At 46.1% G+C, this 26,673-nt stretch overlaps 4 protein-coding genes across 4 annotated transcripts; 3 read left to right on the top strand and 1 right to left on the bottom strand.

The window, feature by feature from the left end:
• The first annotated feature begins 8,753 nt into the window (after positions 1–8,753).
• LOC119365132 (rho GTPase-activating protein 5-like) lies at positions 8,754–12,372 on the top strand. The gene is made up of 5 exons (XM_037630729.1): positions 8,754–9,280; positions 10,623–10,743; positions 10,832–10,951; positions 11,225–11,455; positions 11,560–12,372. The coding sequence occupies exons 1-5, from the start codon at positions 8,865–8,867 to the stop codon at positions 12,121–12,123; spliced, it is 1,452 nt and encodes a 483-aa protein (XP_037486626.1). The 5' UTR covers positions 8,754–8,864; the 3' UTR covers positions 12,124–12,372.
• A 1,290-nt stretch (positions 12,373–13,662) lies between these two features.
• On the top strand, positions 13,663–15,386 carry LOC119368107 (GDSL esterase/lipase At5g41890-like). The gene is made up of 5 exons (XM_037633452.1): positions 13,663–13,946; positions 14,041–14,171; positions 14,267–14,509; positions 14,622–14,880; positions 14,957–15,386. Exons 1-5 carry the CDS (start codon positions 13,697–13,699, stop codon positions 15,193–15,195), a joined length of 1,122 nt encoding a protein of 373 aa, XP_037489349.1. The 5' UTR covers positions 13,663–13,696; the 3' UTR covers positions 15,196–15,386.
• A 105-nt stretch (positions 15,387–15,491) lies between these two features.
• On the top strand, positions 15,492–16,815 carry LOC119368106. The gene is made up of 2 exons (XM_037633451.1): positions 15,492–16,041; positions 16,157–16,815. The coding sequence occupies exon 1, from the start codon at positions 15,658–15,660 to the stop codon at positions 15,967–15,969; it is 312 nt and encodes a 103-aa protein (XP_037489348.1). The 5' UTR covers positions 15,492–15,657; the 3' UTR covers positions 15,970–16,041; positions 16,157–16,815.
• A 4,771-nt stretch (positions 16,816–21,586) lies between these two features.
• Positions 21,587–24,665, bottom strand: LOC119365131 (uncharacterized metal-dependent hydrolase BUsg_343-like). The gene is made up of 8 exons (XM_037630728.1): positions 24,427–24,665; positions 24,276–24,349; positions 24,119–24,200; positions 23,410–23,460; positions 23,129–23,229; positions 22,638–22,791; positions 22,374–22,547; positions 21,587–21,927 (listed from the first exon to the last, which is right to left on the bottom strand). The coding sequence occupies exons 1-8, from the start codon at positions 24,580–24,582 to the stop codon at positions 21,799–21,801; spliced, it is 921 nt and encodes a 306-aa protein (XP_037486625.1). The 5' UTR covers positions 24,583–24,665; the 3' UTR covers positions 21,587–21,798.
• Between the last annotated feature and the right edge of the window lie 2,008 nt (positions 24,666–26,673).

Genomic DNA, 26,673 nt, shown 5'->3' with positions numbered 1-26,673 from the left:
TTGGATCCAACAAGAGGAACCGATTCTGCTCGGCCATGCGATCAACTCTCATCTGATCCTCCTTAGTTTGGAGTCTATATGCCTCCATCTCTTGCTTAATTCGGAGCCAACGTACCTCCATCTCTTCCTGACGCGCTCTATCCTCTTGCATTTCATCCCATCTCGCCCTCTTCTCTTGGTTCTTCTTCTCCTCCATCTCTATTTTTTTCTTACTTCCTCTTCCCGGCTTACTCGGCTCTTGCCCTGATCAATCGATCTTTTTTTTTCATCGCCTCCACCTCTCCTTCTATCTTGAGTTTCAGTTTTCCGCTTTCTCCCGCCGGGCTAACCCGTGCTAAATGGTGGAATGGTCCTTCGAGGCACCTTTGCCCTTTCTTGTCCATCAATATCATCTGCGCCATCGTCCATCTTTGAAGAGGAATTGGTGCACTTCCCAGCTTTTGGATTGCCGTCATCATTCCTCGACTTCCACTGCTCGTGGTCTTCCAACAAATCCCAACAATGTTGGAGGCCAAATGGTTTGCCCTTCGACTTGGACATTTGGTTGTACCTCTCCTGGGTTATGCCATCTTTAAACAAACAAATGCACAAATTCATGTGAATGATCAAAGTAATACAAATGTTGCAATAAAAAAACAAGATTGCTTACGTATTGATCGATGGCGACACCACTAGGAGGAAGCGTGCTTCACTTGCTCCTTGCCACCCGCACAATGGTTGCTTATCTCTTGAATCGTACCCCATCGGTTCGTGAGAGATTTGTGTCTACGTTCGTCCTCCTCCCAACATGATGTTTGGAACGCTCCTCGATGCGCTTCCAATACTTTGCCACCGATTGTGTTGGGAAACGTAGTAGAAAACAAAAAATTCTCAAGGAACAAGACTCCCTTTATATAGTGGGGGAAAAATATCCAACCGTTATTCCCGTGCTCAGCCCGCATTGCGGGGTACTACCGCTCAAGGGAGTGGTACTTCCGCTTGCTGCAGCGGTACCGCTGGGGTCAACACACATCGACTTACGAGAGCACAAGGGAGAGCCAGAAGGATGAAATACACAAGCGGTAGCTAGTGGCGGCGGTGGTAGGCGTGGTACTACCGCTTATAAGCGGTACTATCGCTCCTACTGTTGTTGCTACTGTCGATGTTCAATTTGGACCAGTTGGGGTCAGCGGTAGTATGCCAGTGGGACCACCACTGGACTTCCGCTGAACCCAACACGAGAAACTCGATTCTCGAATCGAGGCGGTAGTACGAGCGGTATTGGAGCTGCAGGCGGTACTACCGCTGCCAACCGCGGTACTACCGGTGGCTCCATCCCGAGTCACTACCAACACAACAGAGGACACTCCAAAGAAGCGGGAAAGAAGGGAGAGTGCAAAGGAGATGTGTACGTGTTGATTCCACCCAAACCTTTTCAAAACGGACCCCCTCTTGATAGTACGGTATATCCTACGACTCAAGTCCACCGAAAATGAATCGAAGGAAAAACACCATCTTCTCTTTAAACACCGAGGGGTAGAATTCGTCTCGTGCCATAAGAAAGAATATCTGAAATACTTAATGCACACGATTAGTCTGTAAAAGCATTATCATCAATCATCAAAACCACTGAGAGAGAAATATGCCCTAACACACTAAATCACATATTCCAGGATCATAGCAGTTATAGCATGAAATAAACTCTTAAATATGAATATGGAAATATAACAATACAAATATTATTGCCTCTAGGGCATACTTCCAATAGTCTCCCACTTGTACTAGAGTCAATAAGATATTAGCACTTTTAACTTTTACACCAATGGCAATCCGGTGTAAGTCATACTTTGCTGGTGGTATAGACTTCGTCCTATCGAATCTGAAAATTTTAGATCTGCGTGTATCATTGATATGTCTCCAACGTATCTATAATTTTTGATTGTTCCATGCTATTATATTATCTTGGATGTTTTATATGCATTTATATGCTATTTTATATGATTTTTGGGACTAACCTATTAACCTAGAGCCCATTGCCAGTTTCTGTTTTCCTTGTTTTTGAGTTTCGCAGAAAAGGAATATCAAACGGAGTTCAAACGAGCTAAAAATTTACGGTGATTTTTTATGGACCAGAAGAAGCCCCCGAAGCAAAAGAGTTGGGCCAGAAGAGCCACGAGGCCTCCACAAGGGTGGAGGGCGCACCCACCCCCCTAGGGCACGCACTCCATCCTTGTCGTTGCCTCGTGGACCCGCCTGACGTGAAACTGACGCCAAAAATTCCTATAAATACAGAAACCCCCGAAAAGAAACCTAGATCGGGAGTTCCGCCGCCGCAAGCCTCTATAGCCACCAAAAACCAATGGGGACCCTGTTCCGGCACCCTGCCGGAGGGGGGAATCATCACCGGTGGCCATTTTCATCATCCCAGCGCTCCCTGTGATGAGAAGGGAGTACTTCACCCTTGGGACTGAGGGTATTTACCAGTAGCTATGCGTTTGATCTCTCTCTCTCTCTCGTGCTTGATATGACACGATCTTGATGTATCACGAGCTTTGCTATTATAGTTGGATCTTATGATGTTTCTCTCCCTCTATATTCTTGTAATGGATTGAGTTTTTCCTTTGAAGTTATCTTATCGGATTGAGTCTTTAAGGATTTGAGAACACTTGATGTATGTCTTGCATGTGCTTATCTGTGGTGACAATGGGATATTCACGTGATCTACTTGATGTATTTTTTGGTGATCAACTTGCGGGTTCTGTGACCATGTGAACTTATGCATAGGGGTTGGCACACGTTTTCGTCTTGACTCTCCGGTAGAAACTTTAGGGCACTCTTTGAAGTTCTTTGTGTTAGTTCGAATAGATGAATCTGAGATTGTGTGATGCATATCGTATAATCAAACCCGTAGATACTTGTGGTGACATTGGAGTATCTAGGTGATATTAGGGTTTTGGTTGATGTGTGTCTTAAGGTGTTATTTTAGTACGAACTCTAGGACTATTAGTGACACTTATAGGAATAACCCAATAGATCGATTAGAAAGAATAACTTTGAGGTGGTTTTGTACCCTACAATAATCTTTTCGTTTGTTCTTCGCTATTAGTAACTTTGGAGTGACTCTTTGTTGCACGTTGAGGGATTGCTATATGATCTAGTTATGTTATCATTGTCGAGAGAGCTTGCACTAGTGAAAGTATGAACCCTAGGCCTTGTTTCTAAGCATTGCAATACCGTTTTCGCTCACTTTTACCACTTGCTACCTTGTTGTTTTTATATTTTTAGATTACAAGAACCTATATCTACCATCCATATTGCACTTGTATCACCATCTCTTCGCCGAACTAGTGCACCTATACAATTTACCATTGTATTGGGTGTGTTGGGGACACAAGAGACTCTTTGTTATTCGGTTGCAGGGTTGTTTGAGAGAGACCATCTTCATCCTACGCCTCCCACGGATTGATAAACCTTAGGTCATCCACTTAAGGAAAATTTGCTACTGTCCTACAAAACTCTGCGCTTGGAGGCCCAACACGAGTCTACAAGAAGAAGGTTGCGTAGTAGACATCAATCATTTGCATTTCTATGCATCTATCATGCTTTCACATGAATTGATAATTTATGTGAAACAAGCTTAGTATATATTGAATCACTGGCAAGACCTTTGATTCCTTAGATTGAGCCATAGAACCACTATATGAGGATATTGTTCTATTTGCACAATCATCTAGAAACCATACTAAGTCCATAAATGAACTATTGATTCATCACCCTCTATTGTTGCTTCTAAAGCGACAATATACTCGACCTTCTATTATAGAATTCACCATAGTAACTTTCTTGGACCAATTCCAATTTGTTGTGCCACCATAAATTATTTAATTGAAATCAAAATTCGCTTGGAACGCCGATTGAAGATTTTGTCGATGTACTACTTACAACAAGCATGTATTGATGCACACTCCTTACATCAATCTCTTCGTTTTCTTCGTATGCGAGAAACATGTCATCAGTACTCAACGACATTTTCACTATTGTCTGATGATCAACAACCTTTCCGGTAACTTTACTCACAACTTACTTGTAGTATTGTACTTATTTGGTTATTTACATACCATGGAATTAAACACAAGTATGATTGAAATCATGTATTTCACTCATCCGTATCTTACTGATTCTTGCTAAGAACTCCTCCCATGTGACTTTGACAAGAAAACACAAGTGTGATTGGAATCATGTATTTCACTCATCATGTATTTTACAACTGGAGTGAGGCGAAATCTATTGGGAGAGAGTTGAAGACGAAATATGAGTTGCAAAATTAAACTTATTGATACATTCTTTTAGAGAAGTATACTTGTATTCGATGGCAGAGCTAGAAGAAATTTGTTGGGGGCAAAGGCTAATTTCCCCGTCTAAGCCCTGCCATAAATAAATTCTTCATTAATTGGTTCAAACAGGGGGGCATTGGCCCCCTCGGCTAAATAGCCCGACCTCTACTAGTATGTTGACACCCTTTTGAGGCAGCGTCACACTCACTGACAAAGACTAGAAGGTTTCTTGGTACCTCTATCCCGTGTAGTTTCTACCAGAGCAACTAATGCTTGGGATCACGCTTGCAGCGGTAGTGGTACTCAGGAGCAGAGAAACCAATGCAAGTAACAAAAGGGGCATCTTCATGCCAGATTGCGAGGCAATGTCATCTCAAAATTAAAAATAAGAAGTAAAAGCCAGTCGGTTAATGATGGTAACTACAATATATCTTTTTTTATAAATATGAAATGAATAGATTTGTAATCTTCCCAATTATTCAATCAAATATAACAATTTTATGAATGTCTTTTCATTAACAATTTTATTTGGTAACTGCTACTCCCGCAGGAGTTGTTGGATTTCCCGGAAGAGGAAGGGTGATGCAGCATAACAGCAAAAAGTATTTCCCTCACTTAAGAACCAAGGGTTAACAAACCAGCAGCAACACCTGCACACAAAGAAAATAATTGCTTGCACCCAACAAAATCAAGGGGGTTGTCACTCCCCTTGTTCTTGCTAGCCACAAGGTTAAAAGCAAATAATAGTAAAGATAGCAAAGGATGACAATAACTAGATAATAATAGTAAATTGATAGCTATTGTAGGAACTTGTAAATATTTAGAGAATGGACCCGAGGCCATAGGTTCACTAGAGGCACCTCTCTCGAAAGCATAATAGCGAAGGGCAAACAAATTATTGTTGGACAATTGACATAATTGCGCATAGTTATAAAGATCATCCAAGGCATAATCATTATATAGTTATGAAGACCTTAAACTTCTACTACCACACATGTACTCAGCTTGGGAACCCTATATGCAATTGTTCAGTACTACTACAATACTACGCTAAGTTGCTAACATAATGATATTATTTTGTAGACATGTTAACAGTTCATTAGATTTGTTTGTTTTATGTGTATTTCTCTATGATTTAAGGGGTTTTTAAGTTCTGGTCAATGCCCACTTCCGTTCTCATGTCTGTTTTGTATTCATTATGTGTCTGTTTCCGGTAGTATCTGTTTCCGTATTCATTTCCGGGGTTTCTATATTCGTTTCTGCTTCTGCAAAAATATATGAAAACAAATTGGTTAGCACTCAGTTGCGAGGGAGGAAGGAGTTTGGGTGTTCCAGAATGGTCAGAAGCGGGCGTGGGTGTTGCCGGGGCGCCCGCAAAGCCCTTCCACGTTTGTGTCCGGTTTATGGGAGAAAGTGCGTCTGAACCGCCCTGCAAACCGGTATATGCCCGCATTGGATGGCGCTACACGTCCGGACAGCGCGGTCCGGACGGTTGCGGGCGGTTTAAGGGTCACCGTTGGAGGTGCCCTAAATGAGTATATTCTAGGCTTGTGCTCTTTTGCCGTTGTTTATTTTTGGACCCTGATAAGTGTCACACATGTGGCATGAAGCAATTTCACCCAGACGTTTTTTAATGGCAAGTTTAGTTACCTGAGGATGGCAACTTTAGTTGTGAAGCATGACAACTTTCTGTTTGGATGACAAATTTCAGTCTTTTTTGTATTATTTTTTTTGGATGGCAACATTAGTGTAAAAAAGTCAGAGCGGTGTTACTTCGTGTCACACGTGGGACACTTATCATTTGTGTTATTTTTTAAGTTTGTCTTTAAAATCTTCTTATCCTTTAGCTTGTTGATCACGACAATTTATTCAGACTTCCTTGACTTGCCATGTAGGACTAGGCGAGACCAATGGGTAGGATTATCATTACCACAACACTACCGATCACATTCTTGTAGTAGAAATTTACACGTTAATTTTCTAATCAACACACATGCGATGGATTTTCTCGTTTCTAGTTTTCCAAAACTTGCATGGAAACTGGGGCCCGGTGCACCCAGGTTCCAGAAATCGGCTGTTCACATATCCCTATCGTCCTATCTGTGGAATGTGGATATATAGTTGGAAATTCCAAAACGATCAAGTGTCAGTCACGACCTGCCAAGTACCACGGCATACTACACACGAACACGCTGATCCATCCGCCCCATAATATCCACTATCCTAGTGACAATTATTACGTGACGGTTGTGTGGAGTGGTCCTTTTGGTGCGCCGTGCACGCAGCATAGAGGCTGCCCGGAGGAGACCGGAACGGGGCAACGCAACAATTGCACCACAGCGATCATGAACACGAGTTAGCTAGTCAGCTAGGCGCGCAGGCACGTACTGGTCCTGCGTGCACGGTCGCCTTTCACACAAAGCAACAAACACGAAAGCATACAGATCAACAACATTGTCTGCCCGCCCTGTAGCAGAGTACCTCTTGTGTTCGTCGGATAGCCACGTAGTACGGCACGCAGCAGGCAGCAGATACGTACGCGGGATCGAATTCTTGTTCGTGTTCCGTTCAGTCGCTCTTGCTTCGCGGAGCGGCCAGGATCCTCATCCTGATTAATTAACACACGCGAAGGAAAGTATACACACACACACACACAAACCTCTTCTTCCAGCCACATAATAGTACACGTGCTACTATCGGCGGCATCCAGCGTGAACATGCGGTCTGGTGAGCGTACGTGCTCGGCTTGGCTTGTCACGTCGTGATTACTGAGGGAGGGTCTTTTCACGGAGGCGCTGCGCGGGCACGCTCGGAAAGCCGCGTACTGTACTTGCCCTTCCCCCAACCAAGCACTGTACTCCTACGCAGTGATAAAGAGAAAGGAACTGGAGAGAGGGGTGAGGAGGAGGACACGGTATAAAAACGAGTCTTATTGCGAAGCGTTTTTCTCTTCTCCCTGCTCCCTGGCGGCTGGAACCCTAGCAGCCGCCAGGAGAGGCCATCTTTCAGCGCCGTCCTCCGGCGGCTCCCCTCCGCCGGCGATCTCGGTCGTCGGTGGTGAGGGGGGTCGCCGGATTCACGCGTGTGGATCGTTTTTACTCCCGTGTAGTCTAGGTTTTTAGGCTGTTCATCGTCTCCGCTTCGGCGACAACGATGACGGCGCTGAATAAAGATTCTTTGGATCTTTTCCTCACAAGGCCTTCGGTCATGTGGTTGGGGATGGATTTGGAAACCAGTCTGTTCAAGCAAGGATGGCGTGGCGGCGGCGGCATCCTCGTGGTGGACCTGTGTCCTCGGGCTCCGCCGTTGCAACAACGTTTGCTCCAGCGTCGGCATGGAGCTTGGAAGGTAGTCCAGAAGCGGATGCAGATTGTGGTCTGCATCGACGACATCTGGAAGACGGAACGTGTGCTAGGTTCGTGGTTCGTGGATGGCAGGTATGATTTCTTCCTTCGGCGTCTTAGTCGTGGTGGGGTGCCAGATCTGAAGTTCGATGGCGTGTCCGGGGTGTTGCTCCGGTCTGATTCGTTCAACGGCAATGGCTTCACTTTTGGTGAGCCACCTTAAAGGTCCGCAAAGCTGCATATCAGCGATGGAGCCGCGTCGAGTTCGGGTGAGGAGGTGATCCGTCATTCTTTTCTTCGGTGGCTGCTGTGGTGGTGCCGGAGGCAAGTGACGGGCGTTAGTGTCAAGCTCAGAGATGTTCTGTTACCTTTTCAGTTTTGTCATGTCGGTTCTTACGTGACTTGTACTTTGTTTTTTATGATATGAATGAGACACGTATTACCATGCAAAAAGAGAAAGAGAAAGGAACTGACCGTAGAGCCCCCTAACCACCACGGTACACCTCCGACCACCGCATGCGACGAACGAAGGCTGCAACGGCGCTCTCGCTCGGCACCAAACCGGCACCATCCGGGTGCGCGATCCCTGCCACGCCACCGCTGTCTGCCCCGCACGGGGCGCGCGGCCGGGTCGCGGGGCGTGGTGGCGGGTGACTGGCGACCGAGTCGACGGAGCACGACGCGGGGCACGTGGTAAGTCGGTCACTGCGGCCGTAACTGCCACTGCTCCGCCCGCCCAGGCTGTAAAGACCTCACGCACGCACCGCACGCACCGTGGCGATCGACCCGGCCCGGCCCGGCCTGCGGCTCCCCACTCCGCTCCACTAACCAGTGCCGCGATTTAACTAATGCTCCACCATAATCCAACCACTTCCCCGCTCCGCTTTGTCCCGCCCCGTTTCAAACCAAAGATAATCGCGTGCCACGCCAAAGCGAACACGATCGAAAGCGACGACAGGCCGCAGCACCGGCGACGTGGGCGTAATCACGAGCCGCTAAGGCGAGCGCCGTGGTGGTGGTAATCAGATTAGATCCCTCGGTTTTGGATCAAAACAGAAGTACTACTACTACTATAAAAACTGGGCAGCAAACGTGACCCGGCAAACGCCCACCCCGCCCGCCCGCGTCGCGCTCCCCACGCACGCCTCCCCGCATCCTCCTCCCCTTCCGCGCTGCAGGCGGCCACCGGCACCGCCTCGGAGCCGCCATGGCGCCGTTCCAGATGCGGTTCGGGCTCGGGATCTCCCCGTCGCGCACCTACGACGAGGAGGAGGAGGAGGAAGACGACGAGGAAGAGGAAGAGTTCGAGGAGGACGGGTTCGAAGAGGAGGCGGAGAGCGACGGGACGGCCTCGCCGCCGTCGACGATGATGCAAGCCGGGAGGGGAGGCGGGCTGGTGGGCGCGGTGGTCGGCGCGCTGCGGCGGTCGCTGGTCATGTGCAGCGCCGGCGCGATGGGGGAGGACGACGACAGCGACAGCGACGGCGACGAGGAGGGGATGGAGATTGGGCGGCCCATGGACGTGCGGCACGTCGCGCACGTCACCTTCGACCGCTTCGGCGGCTTCCTCGGTCTCCCCGCCGACCTCGAGCCCGACGTGCCCCGACCCACGCCCGGCGTCAGGTCAGCTCTCTGCCAGCCACTCTGTACCTTGTTTGTTTCTTTGTTGCAGTATTAATTCTGCTGCTGAATTTCCTTTTATCGGCGCTGCTGCTGACTGCTGACAGCTGAGTATAGTTTTCGTGAATTTGTGATCGAAACAAGCCGCGTGCAATGCTTTGCTACTTTCTGGACCGTGTATCTTTTTTAGGCACTTGTCAGCACAACGTATAATTTTTTGGGTGATCAGAAATTTTAGACTTCGATACAACAAGGATAATTCGTATATCTTTCGGGTAACCAGGAATTTTCATTGAGATACTTTAGCACGATAAGTAATATTTAGTACGTACTTCATTTCAAGCGGAACAAGTATATTACCTTGTGTAAAAAGTAAATAAATAAGCAATTTAACAACACATGAAACTCTAGGTACGACTATTGTTGCCAGGAAGGCTCCTGAGTAAGCTGATGCAAATATGCTGATTTAATTAGCTGTGTTTTGCTATTCTCTTGTTATGCTGATGCACTCAGAGATGATACAGGGTACGGAAAGTGGAATCCGTTAAAAAAATGTTTAATTAATTAGGCCAACAAGTGGATCTAAAAATAGGACAAGTGGTGCCTTTTGAATCAGGAGTTTTGTCAATTATGGTATTATTATAAGTTATAATGTTAATCCATGCCAAGGAGTGGAACTGTTTAACCCAGAAGTTTATTGATTTTGGGGTGAGGGCTGATTTAGTGGTCTGCTCCTGGCATAGTTGCCATGATTCTGAAGATACGTGGAAACACGATTCTGAGGACACACACCGGCGGATCAGCGAAATAAATTGATTTTGGGATTCTGTTGCATGGCTAACGGCTGAGCTCTTTATTGGATTTCGTAGCCGGATTTCTTATGTGCTTGACCTTGAAGTTGGGACTTTTTATGTGGCTGACCTGGCCGGCATGGGCAGCTCAATGGGAATCTTCTCATCTAGCTTATGTTTTGGATTAGGTTGATCTCAGCAGCTGTACTTGCATCTGACATAGTATGGGATTTTTGTTTATTTTTACCTTTTGCATTTATAAATGCCATTCGCATCATCTTTTTAGGTTGTTAACATCAAATCAGGACAGGATTTCAGTATTTATTTAATAACCCAGTTAGATGAGCTAACGAAGATAAACGTTGTCATACTGCTGCCGTTGCTTCCTAGTCCCTTAAAAAGAAATGGTTGCCTCAGATTGTATGTTTTCTGCTACGTTTGCCTCAAGCTAGATGTGAAGCGTCAACTAAATATCATAAGACCTTAAACTCGATGCTCCAAATTATTATTTAGTGCTAGTTGCTAACCTGTCGTAGTCATATTTTCCCGTGCAGTGCAAGTGTATTTGGCGTTTCACCAACCTCTTTGCAATGTTCATATGATCAAAGAGGAAATAGTGTGCCCACAATACTCTTGATGATGCAGAGGAAGTTGTATCTACGAGAAGGACTTAAGGTATGGCCAGCTGTAATTTAATAAATTAGCAATTGAAATATCAGCTTCAAGTCCTCAGAATGCTTACTTGTATCTATTGTATTCTTAGATTGAAGGGATCTTCAGAATTAACGCAGAGAATGGTCAAGAAATCTGTGTCAGGGACCAATTAAACAGTGGCGTGGTTCCGGATGAAGTTGACTTGCACTGCCTGGCTGGGTTGATAAAGGTGCTGAGAACTTCTGCAGTAACACTAACTCTCTTTTACTTTCAGCTTCAAGAGATACCTAGGCCTAGCAGACAGATATTCTGTGAGCGTGATTTCTCTGCGAACCAACATGTTTAGAGCCTTAAAGATCAACACTCAGGAAGGACAATACACATTATGTTTGAGCAATAGCATGAAACTAAAAATGAAGAGATTCATTTGTGGCTTGTAGGCAATGGTACACAAACCATTTTTCTTGTAAATCATTTCGTGACCTATGGTGCTCTTTTGCAGGCATGGTTTCGGGAACTTCCAACAGGAGTATTGGACACGCTGACTCCAGAGCAAGTAATGCACTGCAACACAGAAGAGGAGTGCGCTCTCCTTGCTTCTATGCTACCACCAGTTGAAGCAGCATTACTTAACTGGGCTATTAATCTAATGGCCGATGTTGTGGAGCTTGAAAACTACAACAAGATGAATGCGCGAAACATCGCTATGGTTTTTGCGCCAAACATGACTCAGGTTATTGGAAATACTACTATTTGTTATTCTTACCTGCAGAGCAAACCCTGTGTGACCAAGCACACCCACGAGCATACACTAACCCCATGGTATTTCTCTTCCAGATGGCCGATCCATTAACTGCCCTGATGCATGCAGTTCAGGTGATGAATTTCCTCAGGACTTTGATCGTAAGGACCGTAAGGGAAAGGGAGGAGTTAGCTACAGCATCCATGACATTGCAGTCATGCTCTGATTCCCCAAATGACCAAGACGAACCTCAGATGCCGGAGCATTTGGAGAAACCGTTCACTTGTTCAATTCAGGAGAGGGTCGATCACCCGATGATTGATAAGGCTATTTCTGAACAGCTCCTATCTGAAGCTCAACAAGTCCTCCATAATTCCAAAAATGATTTCGAAGAACAAGAGAAGAAGTGTGATATGGACCACAATAAGTGCCACAGTGGAGTTCCTCCACGTCACAATGATCCGAATAGCGGAGTGACCAGTTCCGGAAGAGAATTTGGCAATAGGAACGTGGAAGGCTTGTTCGACAGATTTAGTTTCAGGAAAGGTGTGGAGAGGCTGTGCAGGCACCCTGTGTTTCAGTTGAGTAGGTCCATGAGGAAGGCCCCAGACGTGGCTGTGTTTGATGCTCCCAGAGAAGCAAGACAAGCTTGGGTATGATATGATAGTGAGATAGTATGGGATTGTATGTAATGGTAATGGAGTTATTTTTGCTTCTTTTTTGTTTAGTTGATGGATTGGCCGTTCCTCTAGTTTGTGTGAGTAGAAACGGTTAGCGAATTAGTTTGTAGGTACTGCAGATTTCAGTGTACATTATAATCGTTATAACTGACGACGTGTGAAAGATTGCATGTGGTTCCTATATAAGTGAACGAATAGTCACAGTGAACTTCGACTAAATTATGTACCTCAAAAGCTAGTGATCCCTGCACTGTTCTTATACAAATTTTATGATAAGTTATTGTGGAATGTTATCAGCCAATGGCAGTATATATTCCAACTTTTCAAGGGGATGCATTCAGTATTGCCAGTGAATGGCTTTATAAATGCATTTGCCTTGGTACGGATGCATCTGCCATTCTCTATTGTCAGTGCAGCTGTGGAAACATACTGTATTTATTTATTTTTCAAGACAGATGCATTCCCCCGTTAGCTGAACAAGCTAGCAGCCATTAGCATGTCTGACAGCTCGCCTGTACTGCGCCCAACAGAAAACCATCTCATCCAGGTCCAGTTGGGACAGTTCAAATCTCCTCTTGAAGCAGTCAGACATGACCATGTCAAACGGTACTAGGGTGATGCAGCAGGCACGATAAGCATGGCAGTGCGCCCAGTGTACGAGGATGGGATATATGCAGAGCAAAGATTTAAATAGCGGCGCTATACGGGCCTCCCCTTCCCAAGTTGTTGTCCTCCTCCTTGGGTCGAGCTGCTCCTGGTGGCGAGGAAGGAAGGAGGGGTAGCTGAAGTTACTCCCGGTGGAAGGAAGCAGCAGCAGCCGGATCTGGCCATTCATGGTGCGGATTGAGCGGTGTGGTGGTAATTGCAGGTCCAAGTCCAACCTCTCCGCAGAGTCCATGTTCCTCTCTGGTGATAATACCATTTTCGATGTGCTGCTTGTTGGTGCTTTTCTGATGAGGCTGTTGCTTTGCTTTGTGTGCAGGGGCGCAAGGTCAGGGTGTTCATGTACCCAAGCAGCATCTAAGGTTGGCAATCTATATCATCCACTCCATGCTTGATATTTGTGTAGTTGTCAATAGCTCAGCGGCCACTGCTCCCGGCGGCGGCCACCATCGGCTTCTCCATGGCAAGTCAAGCCTATCTCCTTTGCCTACCCCTAAGAGTTGAATATGAATTTGGTGTATGAATATTAATGTAGGATGCCATTGCTAATTGAATTTGGTCTGGAAGTAGGACTAGGATATGTTCTGTTCAGAATATTTGAGATGCACTATGATGACCTAAACCTTTGGTTTTGTGCAAGTTATGTGATCCATACTATGCCTAATTAGTGATTACTTGGTTATTCGCATGTATATGTGATATTCGATGCTTGATTGTATGTTTACCTTTTCATTTTCTATTGATTCATGCTGAAACGCTAAATTGGGCTTGGCACGCTATAGCGTCTCATAGTTTTTCCCCAAGCCGCTGCTAAGAGGCTTGGCGCGCTATTTAAAACTTTGATGCAGAGTCCTAGAAACGCTCCACGGTTTGTTGCAGCATACGTAAGATGGCCGTGCTCCTTCGCCACTGCTGCCCTTCCCTCTTCACAGCAGTGATCCTGCTCTTGTTCTGTCCATCTCCGGCGTCGCCTCATGCTTTCTTCATCTTCGGCGACTCCCTCGTCGACGCGGGCAACAACGACTATCTCGTGACCCTCTCCAAGGCCAACACCCCGCCATACGGCGTCGACTTCTCGTTTTCTGGCGGCAAGCCGACCGGGAGATTCACAAACGGCAGGACCATTGCGGATGTCATCGGTAATAGTAGCAAGCAGTATGAGTTTTCATGAGAAACTTTGTTTAGACTGTCCATGCTTTATCTGACGAAAATGTCTTGGTGCTATTCCCTCAGGTGAAGCCTTGGGGCAGGAGAGCTTTGCTCCTCCCTACTTGGCTCCAAACTCTAGTGCTGAAGTGATCAACAGTGGAACCAACTATGCTTCTGGTTCTTCCGGCATTTTCGACGAGACCGGTTCCTTTTACGTATGTGATTTTTATTTTGCAGTTGGTATACTTCCCTTGGCTTGCTTTGGTCTGAACTCTGAATTGCAACTGTGAAAATGTGGTTGGGTTGGCAGATCGGAAGGGTGCCACTCGGACAGCAAATCAGCTACTTTGAGAAGACCAGAGCTCAGATACTGGCGACCATTGGGGAGAAAGCCGCGGCCGACTTCTTGGGGGAGGCGCTCATCACGGTGGCTGCTGGATCCAATGACATTTTGGAGTACCTCTCACCTTCAGTGCCATTCTTCGGACGACAGAAGCCTGATCCTGCAGATTTTCAGGACGCCTTGGTTTCCAAGTTGGCATTTCATCTGAAGGTGCCACTCACCCCTAACTCACAGTGTTCCTAGCTAGTGAGTAGTACTGTAATTTTCTTTGGTTTGCTCCCATTCTGAGCTTACCATCTTGCAACTCGCTTCCAAAACGAAGCGGCTGAACGAACTCGGGGCTAGGAAATTTGTCATCGCCGACGTCGGGCCGCTGGGCTGCATACCGTACGTCCGCGCCCTGGAGTTCATCCCTGCCGGGGAGTGTTCCGCAGCTGTGAACAAGCTCTGCGAAGGCTACAACAAGAGGCTGAAGAGGATGATCGGCAGGCTGAACCAGGAGATGGGCCCGGAGAGCGCGTTTGTCTACACCAACACCCACGGCATCGTCATGGAGATCATTCGGCAGCACAGTCAATACGGTAGTAGGATTTTCTTTCTTGCGTACTGCAGGCGGGTTCGCATTCCGTGGACTGAAACTTGGTCATGCGCACGTAGGTTTCGAGGAGGCGCTGGACCCTTGCTGCGGCGGCAGCTTCCCGCCGTTCCTCTGCATCGGCGTCGCCAACTCGAGCTCCGCCACCCTGTGCGAGGACCGCTCCAAGTACGTGTTCTGGGACGCGTTCCACCCGACCGAGGCCGTCAACTTCATCGTCGCCGGCAGGATCGTCGACGGCGGCGCCGCCGATGCGTCGCCCGTCAACGTCCGCGCCTTGTTCCAGCGTCGATACGGATGAACGAGGAGATCGCCTTGTGTGCGTGCATGCACCGCATCGTGGAATATCTTCTCCGCCCGCGCAACACTTTCCGCACGTCTTCAAACGTGTAGAACGTGACGGGCGACGGTGACTTTGACGCGCGGCAATTTTCTTTTCTTTTTCCTTCTCTGCTGTCGTTGCCTTTGGCTGCTTTGTGAAGGCCGGAAAGTAGATCGCTGTTGTAGAAAGGAACAATTCGGAACGACGACCGACGGACGGTAATATATACTGGCGTACGTGCGGTCTACAGAGGTGCATAAGCGCGAAGCAGTAGAGAGGAGTAGTAGCGCACATGCATATTTGACGGGACTATTCTGCACACCGCCGCCGGTGCAGCTTCCAGCCACGCTACGCCACGCCAGGCGGGTATATATGCGCGCAACACTTGGACTCGATCTATTGACGACGGCCGGGCGGTGCCAGGCACGTACGTAACCTTCCATGGAGGCGGGTGCGGGGCCACCGAAGCCCGCGGCCACGGCGAAGGTGGCGTCGTCGTCGTCGTCGTTCTCGTCCGTGGCCGCCACGGCCGCGAGCCTGGTGGCGGTCGGTCTGGGAGGCGCGGCGCTGCTGGTGTGGTGGGCGCTGGCGTTCCACCCGGCGCACGCGCGGCTCTGGATGGTGCCCGCGGGGCTGGTCCTCCTCGGCACGCCCGTCCTCGCCTGGCTCTCCCTCTTCGCCTCCGGCCCGTGCCGCTGCGGCCGCCGCCCGGTCGAGGCGCCTCCGGCGCCGGGCGCACACGCAGGCGCTTAGCGACCCGCCTCCACGTAGCTTACAGCTTGCCATTCTTCCGTGCGCATGCAGTAGCTTCTCTTCTCCCGACACGTACGTGCCTGTTTAATTAGTTTGCTCTGCTGCTTCTTGCTCGCTCCGGGATCAGTTGAGATCATACCACATGTACACAGCCATACATATGTTCAGCTTTTGTTTCTATGTCCAGGATCACTTCTGCTGCTTGGGTTTCTTCGTTACTTTGCAGTGTTCTTGCGCTTGTTCACGCCGCAGACGTTCTTCCCGATGCTGACGATCGACCAAGTGCCAGCTTTCTGATCCGTTCACGCGCAAACGATTTTGTTCGTTCACGCGGCGCCGAAAGTCTAAAGCGAGCGAGTGTGCGTGTGCCGAATCCTACGCCGCCACACTCCGCTCCGTCGGATCGGTCTCGATCAGCGGTCGGATCGGGAGGTGGACGTGCACTATGCGCGCGCGGGCCCCAGGGAATGCCCGCCCCCCTCTTGCCGGATTGGGACGGGTTCCACTCGGCAAGCAAAAAAGATCTTTCGCTGGTTTACAACGGGTGTTATCTTAGGTAGGTGATGCGATTAGCGATAAGGATTTAGGTATTGGAGCTGGAGCTTATGAGTCTAGGCCTATCGTAAGAGGATCCAAGTAAACTGTTGTTATCTTGTCATCCTAATTTAACAAGATAGCGCGTTCGGTTCGAGTCCAGTCACTGCGCACAATGGTCTGGTAGTACGTGTGATGAGAGATTCCCAGGTACTTGACAGGGCAGGCGGATGTGATCGGAGCCTCGTTTCTGATAGGACAGTACATAGTTCAACGTAAAAACTAGTAGTAGTTCTTTTTCGAAAAGGGGCGCTTTATATTACTTAAAGAGAAAAGTATATTTCAAAAATGATTGCGGCTCAGATATTATCAGCACGACTCAGAGTGCATTTGTACCCGGAAGAATGTTACATATAACATTTTAGTGGAGTACGAGTGTTTCCATACAATAAAGAAAAAAAGGAATGTTAAAGAGGGTATGTGTGCCATCAAATTGGATATGCACAAAGCGTACGACCGGGTAGAGTGGTCTTTTCTGAAGGAAATTATGTTGAAATTGGGATTCCAAGAGAACTGGGTAAATCTAATTATGCAATGTGTATCTTCGGTGGAGTACCGGGTTCGCTTTAATACTAAAGAGACTGAGAGTTTTAAACCTACTAGAGGTTTAAGGCAGGAAGATCCTCTCTCTTCATATTTATTCTTGCTATGTACAGAGGGGCTGACGGCTCTTCTAGCTAATGCGGAGGAGAATGGTAATATTTCTGGAGTTAAGGTTTGTAGAGATGCCCCCTCGATCTCAAACCTTCTCTTCGTCGATGATTCTTTGATCCTTATAAAAGCAAATGCTATGAATGCTGAGGCGTTGAAATCAATTTTGGATTCTTATTGTGTTGCCTCGGGGCAAATGGTGAGCGTTGAAAAGTCGAGTATTTTCTTTAGTCCCAACACAAAAGTGGAAGACAAGGCGCAAATTTGCACAATTCTGGATATTATGACTAAAGCTCTCAATGACAAATATTTGAGTTTGCCTGTAAATGTGGGTATGGACAAAAGTGAGGCCATGCTTGGATCCGAGGGATTATTTTTAGTCTGACTAAAACTAGTCTCTTTTAGAGGCTAAAGTTTCAATCACCCCTGACTAAAGAGAGGCTAGAACTAGTCTTGAGACTAAAAAAATTTAGTCAGAGGAACCCTACTAAAATGTGGATTAGTCCCCTCTCTCCTCATTTAACTCCTCTCCTTTAACACATGCGAGTTCGGGATTGGAGGGTTTGAAGGATAATAAATGCTCATTAACTTATTTTAGTCTATTTAGTATTTGTATCCAAGCATGGGTGAGGCTAGCAAGTTTTAGTCTCACTACTTTTAGTCATGGGACTAAAACGTATCCAAGCACCCTCTGAGTGTTTCCAATTCCTAATTGATTGCATTTTTACAAAAAATAGTGGATGGAAAAAAAATTGTTATCCGCTGGAGGAAAGGAAGTTCTCCTCAAAGCTGTTGTATATGCTATCCCAACTTATGTTATGTCCGTCTTTAAAATTCCTAAAAAAATTTGCAAAGGAATCATTGACGCAATGTCACAATTTTGGTGGGGTGACGAGGACAATCAGAAGAGGATGCATTGGATGACGTGGTGGAAGATGTGTGTCCCAAAAGACCAAGGAGGCATGGGCTTCCGAGATATACATTGTTTCAATCTGGCTTTGCTAGCCAAACAGGCGTGGCGTTTGCTTGATAATTCAGAATCATTATTTGCTACAATCTTGAGAGCAAAATACTTCCCAGATGGTGATTTAATGAGTGCAAATCTAAAGAAGGGTTCATCTTTTACCTGGCAAAGCATTATGGCAGAAGTTAATTCCCTAAGGAATGGTTACATCTGGCGAGTTGAAAATGGACAAAAGATTGATATTTGGGAAGATGCATGGATCCCGAATTGTGCAAGTAGGAAAATTATTACTCCTAGAAGGAGGCATCTTTTGTCAAAGGTAGTAGGAAAATTATTACTCCTAGAAGGAGGCATCTTTTGTCAAAGGTGTCTGACCTTATTGACCCAATCATGAATTGTTGGGATGAAGACTTAGTGAGACAAACTTTGTGGCCAATTGACGCTCAAAGGATGCTCGCGATTCCCCTTCCGATGCATGATATGTCGGATTTCATTGCTTGGAGTTATACAAAAAAATGGCTTGTTCACTGTTTGATCAGCTTATTCGGAGGAATGGAACCAACAACATGGGAGGAAATTGCAATATACAAATGGTATGGGTAGAACCAATGCTAATCCTATCTGGATAAGATCTCGAAACTATCTTGTCCGGCAAAGGTAAAAAAATTCATCTGGCATACATTGCATGGAACTCTCCCATGTCGTGTTACGCTCGCTAATAGACACATGAAAATTTCGCCCATCTGCCCATCATGCTCAAATGGTCCAGAAGACACAAAACACGTCTTGTTTCTGTGTCAGAAGGCGAAAGAGGTTTGGAACAAGTTAGGATTGTATGAGGTGATCAATAGAGCTTGTAGTGTCGATCGGGTAGGAGAGGCAGTTCTTGAATTGTTACTACTTATGCCAGACCAAGAATTATTTGTATTGGGACTCCAGAACGTACGTGAATTGATTGCTATAACAACTTGGTATCTATGGTGGGATAGACGTAAACTGGTTCATGAAGGAAAGTCTCAAGATGCACATCAAACTTCGATGGGGGCTCGTGCCATAACGGCGAACTATGTTAATGCACACTCCTCTAAGGCAACCAGTAAAATAAGGGGATGGAGCAGACCTCCTATGGGTTTTGTGAAACTAAATGTTGATGCTTCCTTTGATCACGATCTGCTTAGGAGCACGGCAGGGGCTGTCCTCAGAGATCACAAAGGAAGGTTCATTGTTGGCGGAAATTGAAGGATTGATTGGTGTGTTGACGTATTAACAGCAGAAGCATAGCTCTAAGGTTTGGCTTAATCCTTGCACAGAAGGTTGGTTGCAATCGCCTTATTGTCAACTCTGATAATATGGAAATGATTGACACAATGAAAAATGGAGGACAATCAGCGGGTGCGGCAACAGCAGTGTTCGACGATTGCTATTTTATGGCATGTGATTTTTCTGTTACTAGGTTTGAACATTGTAATAGGGAAGCAAATAAAGTTGCTCATGAACTTGCTATACTAGCGAAAATTTTCAGAGACTAGGGATTGGTGTGAGGAGCCTATGGAGGATATTGTATCTTTTTTTATTGATGATGTAACTCTTATTTCCAATTAATAAAGTGTGATATTTATTTAAAAAAAAAGAAAAGTATATTTTTCGTCCTTCAACTTTTGACGAAATCTAGATTGAGTCCTTTAACCTCAAAACCAGACAACTTGCAACTCTAACTCTTAAAACCAGATAAGTTTAGTCCCTGAGGTTGTTTATGTGCTGACTCAACCTGGTTTTGACCAGTCGCACCTCATCATCATCTTTTTACTGGTGGAGTCATGCTATAAAGACTGTTGAGTAACGTGATTGTATTAGGAAACATAGGTTAGATTCCGCTCTCTCCCTTTAACAAAGACAACAAAGACGACAGAAAACGGACGATTCACAGACGATAATTATATCAGGCCGCACATGTGTATCATTGAAACAGCACCGGCCGCTGGATCTAAATGTCGTGCATACGTCGGGCATAAGTATCGTTCATGGAGCAGTTTCGTTACTGGTGTCAGGCATTTTATCGAACACTTCGTAGGCAGCGGATGTTGGTCATCTCGTCCATCCCGACGGCCATGCTGCTCTACCCCCGCATGTCCAGCAGCGCCGTCCGGAGATCCCATTGCTGGCGGCCAGGAGCATCCCGCGGGGGCGGTGGTGACGGTTGGAAAGCTGGCTTGCACGGCATGGATACAGCGGTGGAACGGCGGGGCGGCCGCATACAGTAGCGCGAACCATGCCGTCGTCGTGGGCGCACCCAAACAGGCCATAGAAGCTTCCCGAGCAACGTGCTGGAGCTTGACGCCCGGGTGCCTCGACTCCGCGGCCTGGCCCTTGCCCCAGCGCGTGCGCACCAACGCGGTCCCGGATGCGAGCGCCGCGAGCTCGAGGGCAAGCACCACCGGCGGCGACGAACGCGTGGCTGCATGTCAAAAGTGGCGGGAGCGCGTTGTCCAGGCCCTCGGCGAGCATTCCACAGACAACGTCGAGGAGGTACAGCACAGGTCTATCAGTACATGCACGCCGCCGAGCTCGATGCGTCCGGAGTTTGAGTATCTCGTCGTCGACCAGGCGGCGCTGGTTTCCAGAAGGGGAGCTCCAAAACGGCACGAACGTCAGCTTGGTCGCTTGCGTTACTGGCGAGCTCCTGTGTCATACTGGTGCGGCCCGCAGTAGTGCGTGTAGAGGTTGGCAGGCAGCCAGGGGTTGTGCCATGGCGAGGTGCACGGGGGTAGCAGGGCTGTTGCACGCGGCCAGCGATGAGAAGGTAGTGGCGGCTTGGAGCGACCAGTAGGCAGCCAAGGATGCGGCCATCGTGACGTATGGTGGCTAGCAGGACCACAATGGTAGGCGCGCATCCTATGTTTGATGAAATGCTCAAACTGACATAGGAAGAAGGAAGAAGAGATAGGGCCAGGTGGGAGAGAGAAATACTGCCACATGGACGAAAACCAGTCAAAACCACACTGAGTCAGCAGCGATACCGGGTTAGCCGAGACGAGGGACTAAACTTGTCCGGTATTAACATTTAGAGGTGCAACTTGTCCGGTTTTGAAGTTGAAGGACTAAATCTAGACTCCGCCAAGAGTTAAGGGACGAAAAATGTACTTTTCTTTTACTTAAAAGGTTTAAGCATGACACCCGGCCTCTGCATAACTAAGATGCACACAGCCAACAAAGTTCTCACGACAAGCCAAAATAAAAGGAGAAGGCGAAATACAAGGATAAAAATCTGTATAGTTCTGAATTACAAGATGTTCTAAACTTTTTTTCTGATTCAGATGTATATATATATACACATTTTAGTGTGTTTGTTCACTCATTTCAGTCGGTGTGTAGTCCATAGTGACAGCTTGTAATAGTGAACGGAGGGAGTAAAATAATATTGCGAGTGGAATTTGGCAACATGGCACGGCCAGCCATGAACCGCTTTATTATTTCTTCTCTGATTGTTACTTTGTCTTAGGCCGATTATATATACTAGTACAACAATATACATGCGGTATACAGGCAAACATCCAGAGGCAGAACGCACCAGGATTCCGATGAGCATGGTTCGTATTGGATGGCCATCCGCACCACCCCATTCACACAGTTTCAGCTTCGGGATGAACTTTGGATCCAGGGTAGGAGAACAGTTTGGTGGCGTTCCTGTAGCTCGCCTCGGCGAGTTCTGCTTCCGGCATTTCAAGCAGTGATGCCACATACTTCAAAACCTGAAAAGGAACATGGAAATGAGGCACGGTTTACTAGACTGATTTCCTTAATCCATCATCAGTGTGTGCGAGAACGAGAGCTTGTCAAGTAACAAGCCATTGTTGGACAGATGGAGTAGTGACACCGTGCCAGTGAGATGGGAGTGGATCAATTAAACAATAGAAAAACAGCAGCACACACATTTTTTAAACTCTAAGCACGGATATGACATCATACTGAACATGGCACAGTAATGTTGAAATAGTGGAGCATTCAGAGAAAATATTGTGTGCCCTAGAAAGGTTTAGTTCTTTATAGACATCGTAGTATGCTAGCCAGGACAAGAATATTTTCATTATTAGGAAACTGTTTAAAATAAGAGAGGTAGCAATGAGCTCGTGCAACATGTACCATGAAGATTTGCTAACAAAACTATAAGCCAAAGGCATCAGGGCACAAATCTTACAATGTGGATGTTAGCTGGATGATTCAAGGATTCTTTTGAAGAGGTAGAATCGCCGTGGAACTTTTCAATATCTGCATTTGAAATGTCCACAGGGACTGTAACTAGAGAAACATTGTCCAACTTTGGTACTGCATCTGGTGCATCTGTCTCTAACAGAATCCTGTCCAAGGGTATCTAGAACAAACACAAATGCATTTCACTGGTGGTGCAGAATAGATTTTAACATAACTACTTGCAGGGAGAAAAAAGGCATGGCCGACTTACTGCTTTGAGCATTTTCTTTGCCTTAGTAGATTTCATGCCTGTAAGGAAACCAGACAACGAAAAGTAACAACCTAAATTTGCAAGGCCGGGCACCATTTCTGCAGACCCCAGATAAGAATGCAACAGCACACCTGCTGGGAAAGGCCCAGTACGCCTGCAGGCAGCCAAAATGTTAACACGGCATAACATTTATTTGTAGACAAAGAGATAAGAAATTACAGGACATCCATACTAGACTAGAAGTATGGAAGCTGCTCTTCTGTATGACATATATATCTAGGAAGAGCAATATATTCAATGTTTTGGAAATGAGATGAAAAAAAACTAATTGCAAACCTACTAAGAACCTGGTGTATGCCATATCATGGGTAATCTACTTTTTAAGATATTGAAAATTGAACTTAGACAAACAAACTACCACTACCTGTCATATTGAACTAGATACTGACAAGAACTAAAAAGATGATAAAGACCAAATATCCATTCCTTACTTTAGTATTTCCAGAAGATCGCCGAAGGTACGTACACAATGAACAGAAACAGGTTTCTCCAATTCCTTAGCAAGTTCAAGTTGTCGTTGGAATACTTCAACCTGTGTTAAATTTTTTATTTTGAGAAGTTCAACCTGTGTTGATATTGTTATGCTTATGGTAAAGGGGTAGAACTAAAGCCACAGTGACAAAGCTAAATGGCTATATCCATTATCATGTAGCTGAATCCATTGGTGAAATCATATTCAACAAGAATTGCAGAGGGATCCGTGCTAACAAACCTGTTCTCTGAAGTCAATAGTTTTTCCATGCGATCCCTTGTCGAGACCAGTCTGCATAATAGTGACATATGAGAATATATAATTGCACAAGTCTCATATCGCATATGCCAAAAGGAAACGGAAGAAAAATTGGCTGCGTTTGGCAGCTCAGTTTTTTTTTTTTTTGACTATTTGGAGAATACTGTGGTTTTTCAGGACAGCATGATTTTAAAAACTTTGATGTGTTCGGCATCAATAACTTCCACAGTTTTATAAAGTGTAGTATCCCGAACACGGTGTTTTTTTGTAGTATTCGAGAAAGAGGTCTTGGCCTCTTTTTTGTAAACCGAGGTGAGAAAAACTGTGGTTTATATAGAACTAACGTATTCATTGCCCGGGCATTGGAATGCTGAGGTTTTAGATTACTACGGTTTTGATCTTTTGGACAAATTATGCTGCCAAACTAGGGCAGTCTATTAGATTAAATTCATAAACAGCCTTCTCGGCTTTAGAGTTACAGTAAACAAAGTCGACAGACAAATATACCCTATTGCTGAATGCTGATAGAACTCGATGACTTGCAAAACCAGATGCTCATAATCTAGACTATATTTATAGAGAACTAATGCTTGTGGGGAAGCCTTGGTTTGCACGGTGCTAGTCCGTATTACCGCAATTTTATTGCTGGCCAGTAACCTGGAAGAGTAACAAATTGAGGGATATAGCTCACCTCTCCAACAGCCGCCTCTGGGGTCTCCGAGAAGAACTGCCGGAGCGAATCCATCCAATCAGGCGACCTCTCCGGCACCCACCTACCAAATTCACGGTTTTAAAATCCAGATAGCATAAGCAGCAGTGCACCGCGAGAAGCGGCCAAGGAATCTTGCCATGGGTGGAGGCCGAAGCAGGGGATGACAGCCGGGTGCTCCTGGGCCATCTGCTTCACCAGGTGCCAGTCTTTCTGTGCTCGTACAGTAGGCAAAGAGTCATGGAGGAGCAGTCGCTCGCGTTCACGTACGAGGCAGGGGCGGGGTGTACCTCGGAGGTGCCGTTGACCGCGAACCGGCCGACGCCGGAGGCTGTGGCGGCGCGTATGAGGGCGGGGGCGGCCGCCGCGATGCGGGGGTCCTGCAGGTGGCAGTGCGCGTCGAAGAGCCGCATGGAGGAGGCGGCGCGGCCTGGAGCCTGAGCCATGGTGATGGTGGGGGAGAACACTTCCGTGGCCGGAGCCGGCGCGGAGATTCGAGCGGTGGCTGCTGTCCGCGAGCGTCGTGTCAGCGAATCGATGGCCATGGGCCGGGAAGAGGCCAGGAGCTAAAAGGGTTTCAATCCGCAGGCCGAGTGGGGTGCTCCTATTTGCTGCATCGGGGGGCCTTGACGCCTACAGGCGTTCTTCATGGACCGCAATTAATGCGGCCCACCATTAAGTAACATATATTTTCCTCCCTTCATAAATATCAAAATTTATAATTTGTATACAAATTTGTAAACCAGTTTCAAATTTGAAAATGTATGCATTAATATAAGAAACTATTGGGCATGACAAAAAAATGTTACTGTTTTGGAAAGAATTGTTCCCGTAATAGAAGAACCATGTGCATGTATGAGAAAAGTAATTGCTTATATATTTCAAACAACATGTTGTGGAACAAAGAAACATACTTCCTCTGTCCGAAAATACTTGTCGGGAGAATGAATGTATCTAGACGTATTTTAGTTCTAGATACATCCCTTTTTATGTATTTCTCCGACAAGCATTTTGGGACGGAGGGAGTATTTATCTGCTTCCAAATAAATGTTATGCATCACGGGATTTTAATGCATTTACTTAATAAAAAAATATGTATCATAAGAAAGTAACATTCATGTATAAAAGCAATATATAATAAATTTACACATATCAAAATAATATTGGCAGGAAAAGGTAAAAAATGAAAAGAAAATAAGAAAACCAAAAGATTAGGCCCTGGATTCCACTAACGTATGCCCCTCCCCCCCACCCCGACCCCCAATTGGAAAAGTAAACAATCAACTAAGAAGATTGGAAGGTGGTACAGAAATACTCACCAGGTCTTTCATTCTAGCATTGATAGTATAGATTCTAGCTGTGACCACTTTTGAATCACCAAATTGTGTTTCAATTTAACCGCGAAGAAGAATCGTGTCATGGAACAGAAATACTCGATGGAGTCTCCTCATTCATCCATCGGATAGGATGCCCAAGTTATGGGACAAGGCACTTACGTATTGGATTCACATTTATAACTACATTTTTCACTTGATGCCATGACTTTTTATGTGATAAAAAACAAACCAGATCATAAAAGTCATTATTGGCGGCAACCATACAATAGCTATAGTGGGAGTAAAGCCCACAATAGCATAACTGAATGATCGTTTAGCCAGTGATGGATTTCGCAAAAGAAAATGTAAACAGAAAAATAAACAACAGAGGCAAAAAAACATGCGCGCTAGACCCACCATCGGGAGGACATTTTTTTAATAGGGTCTAACCCCTTTTCCATTAACTGTATAACAAAAAATACAACTTTCAAATCAGAAAGAGTAGAGGAGACGAGAAAGGGGAAAGCGAGTCCAACACATCGTTCAAAAACCCACTACAGGCGCTCGTCATCAAAACACCCAAACGCAGGAGGAAAACCCGACGACACCAAACTAACCTACCACCAGTTTCAAAAGCTTATGCAGGAGCAATAGGTCCATTGCTTACACAGAATCAAATAAAGTAGGACACCATAGCAAAATAAACAAAAAGCTACCAAACGTCATCTGTCAGAAACTAAGCAACTCAAACAATACTGGCAACCCCAAATCAACAACCAACTTCTCCTAGCCACACTTGTGCTTACAATGCTCAGGGGAGGTTCTTAGTAAAATAAATAGAGTTTTTTTCAAGCACTGGTGCTTGTCTCTACAGGAGAGGTGCCTAATTAAGCGTCTATTCTCTGTAAATAAGCACCATTGCTTAAGAATCTGGTTTATTTTTCTAAGCATGTCACAGTGTACAAGGTCTCGTGCTTCCAAATGGACAAAACACCTTCCCACACAGCCGTGCAAATCCTCTCTTCACCACGTTTGGAAGGGCATACGCTCTGGATTTCCATATTTTCGGTCTTGTCCGTAGGGCAATTCCTTTTTAACGCCTAGGTGCCTAAATGCCTATAACGAATTGGCCTGGCTTGGTTTAGACGCATTCTCGATGTTTGTCCATCATGGTCATGCGGTGATATTTTTTTCAGTTTTTTGTTGCTTCACTTTTCTCTC

Source organism: Triticum dicoccoides, chromosome 2B (assembly GCF_002162155.2).
Source record: "Triticum dicoccoides isolate Atlit2015 ecotype Zavitan chromosome 2B, WEW_v2.0, whole genome shotgun sequence".
Lineage (NCBI taxonomy): Eukaryota > Viridiplantae > Streptophyta > Magnoliopsida > Poales > Poaceae > Triticum > Triticum dicoccoides.
Note: the sequence above shows the minus strand (reverse complement) of the source record. Positions and strands in the feature narration are given on the sequence as shown.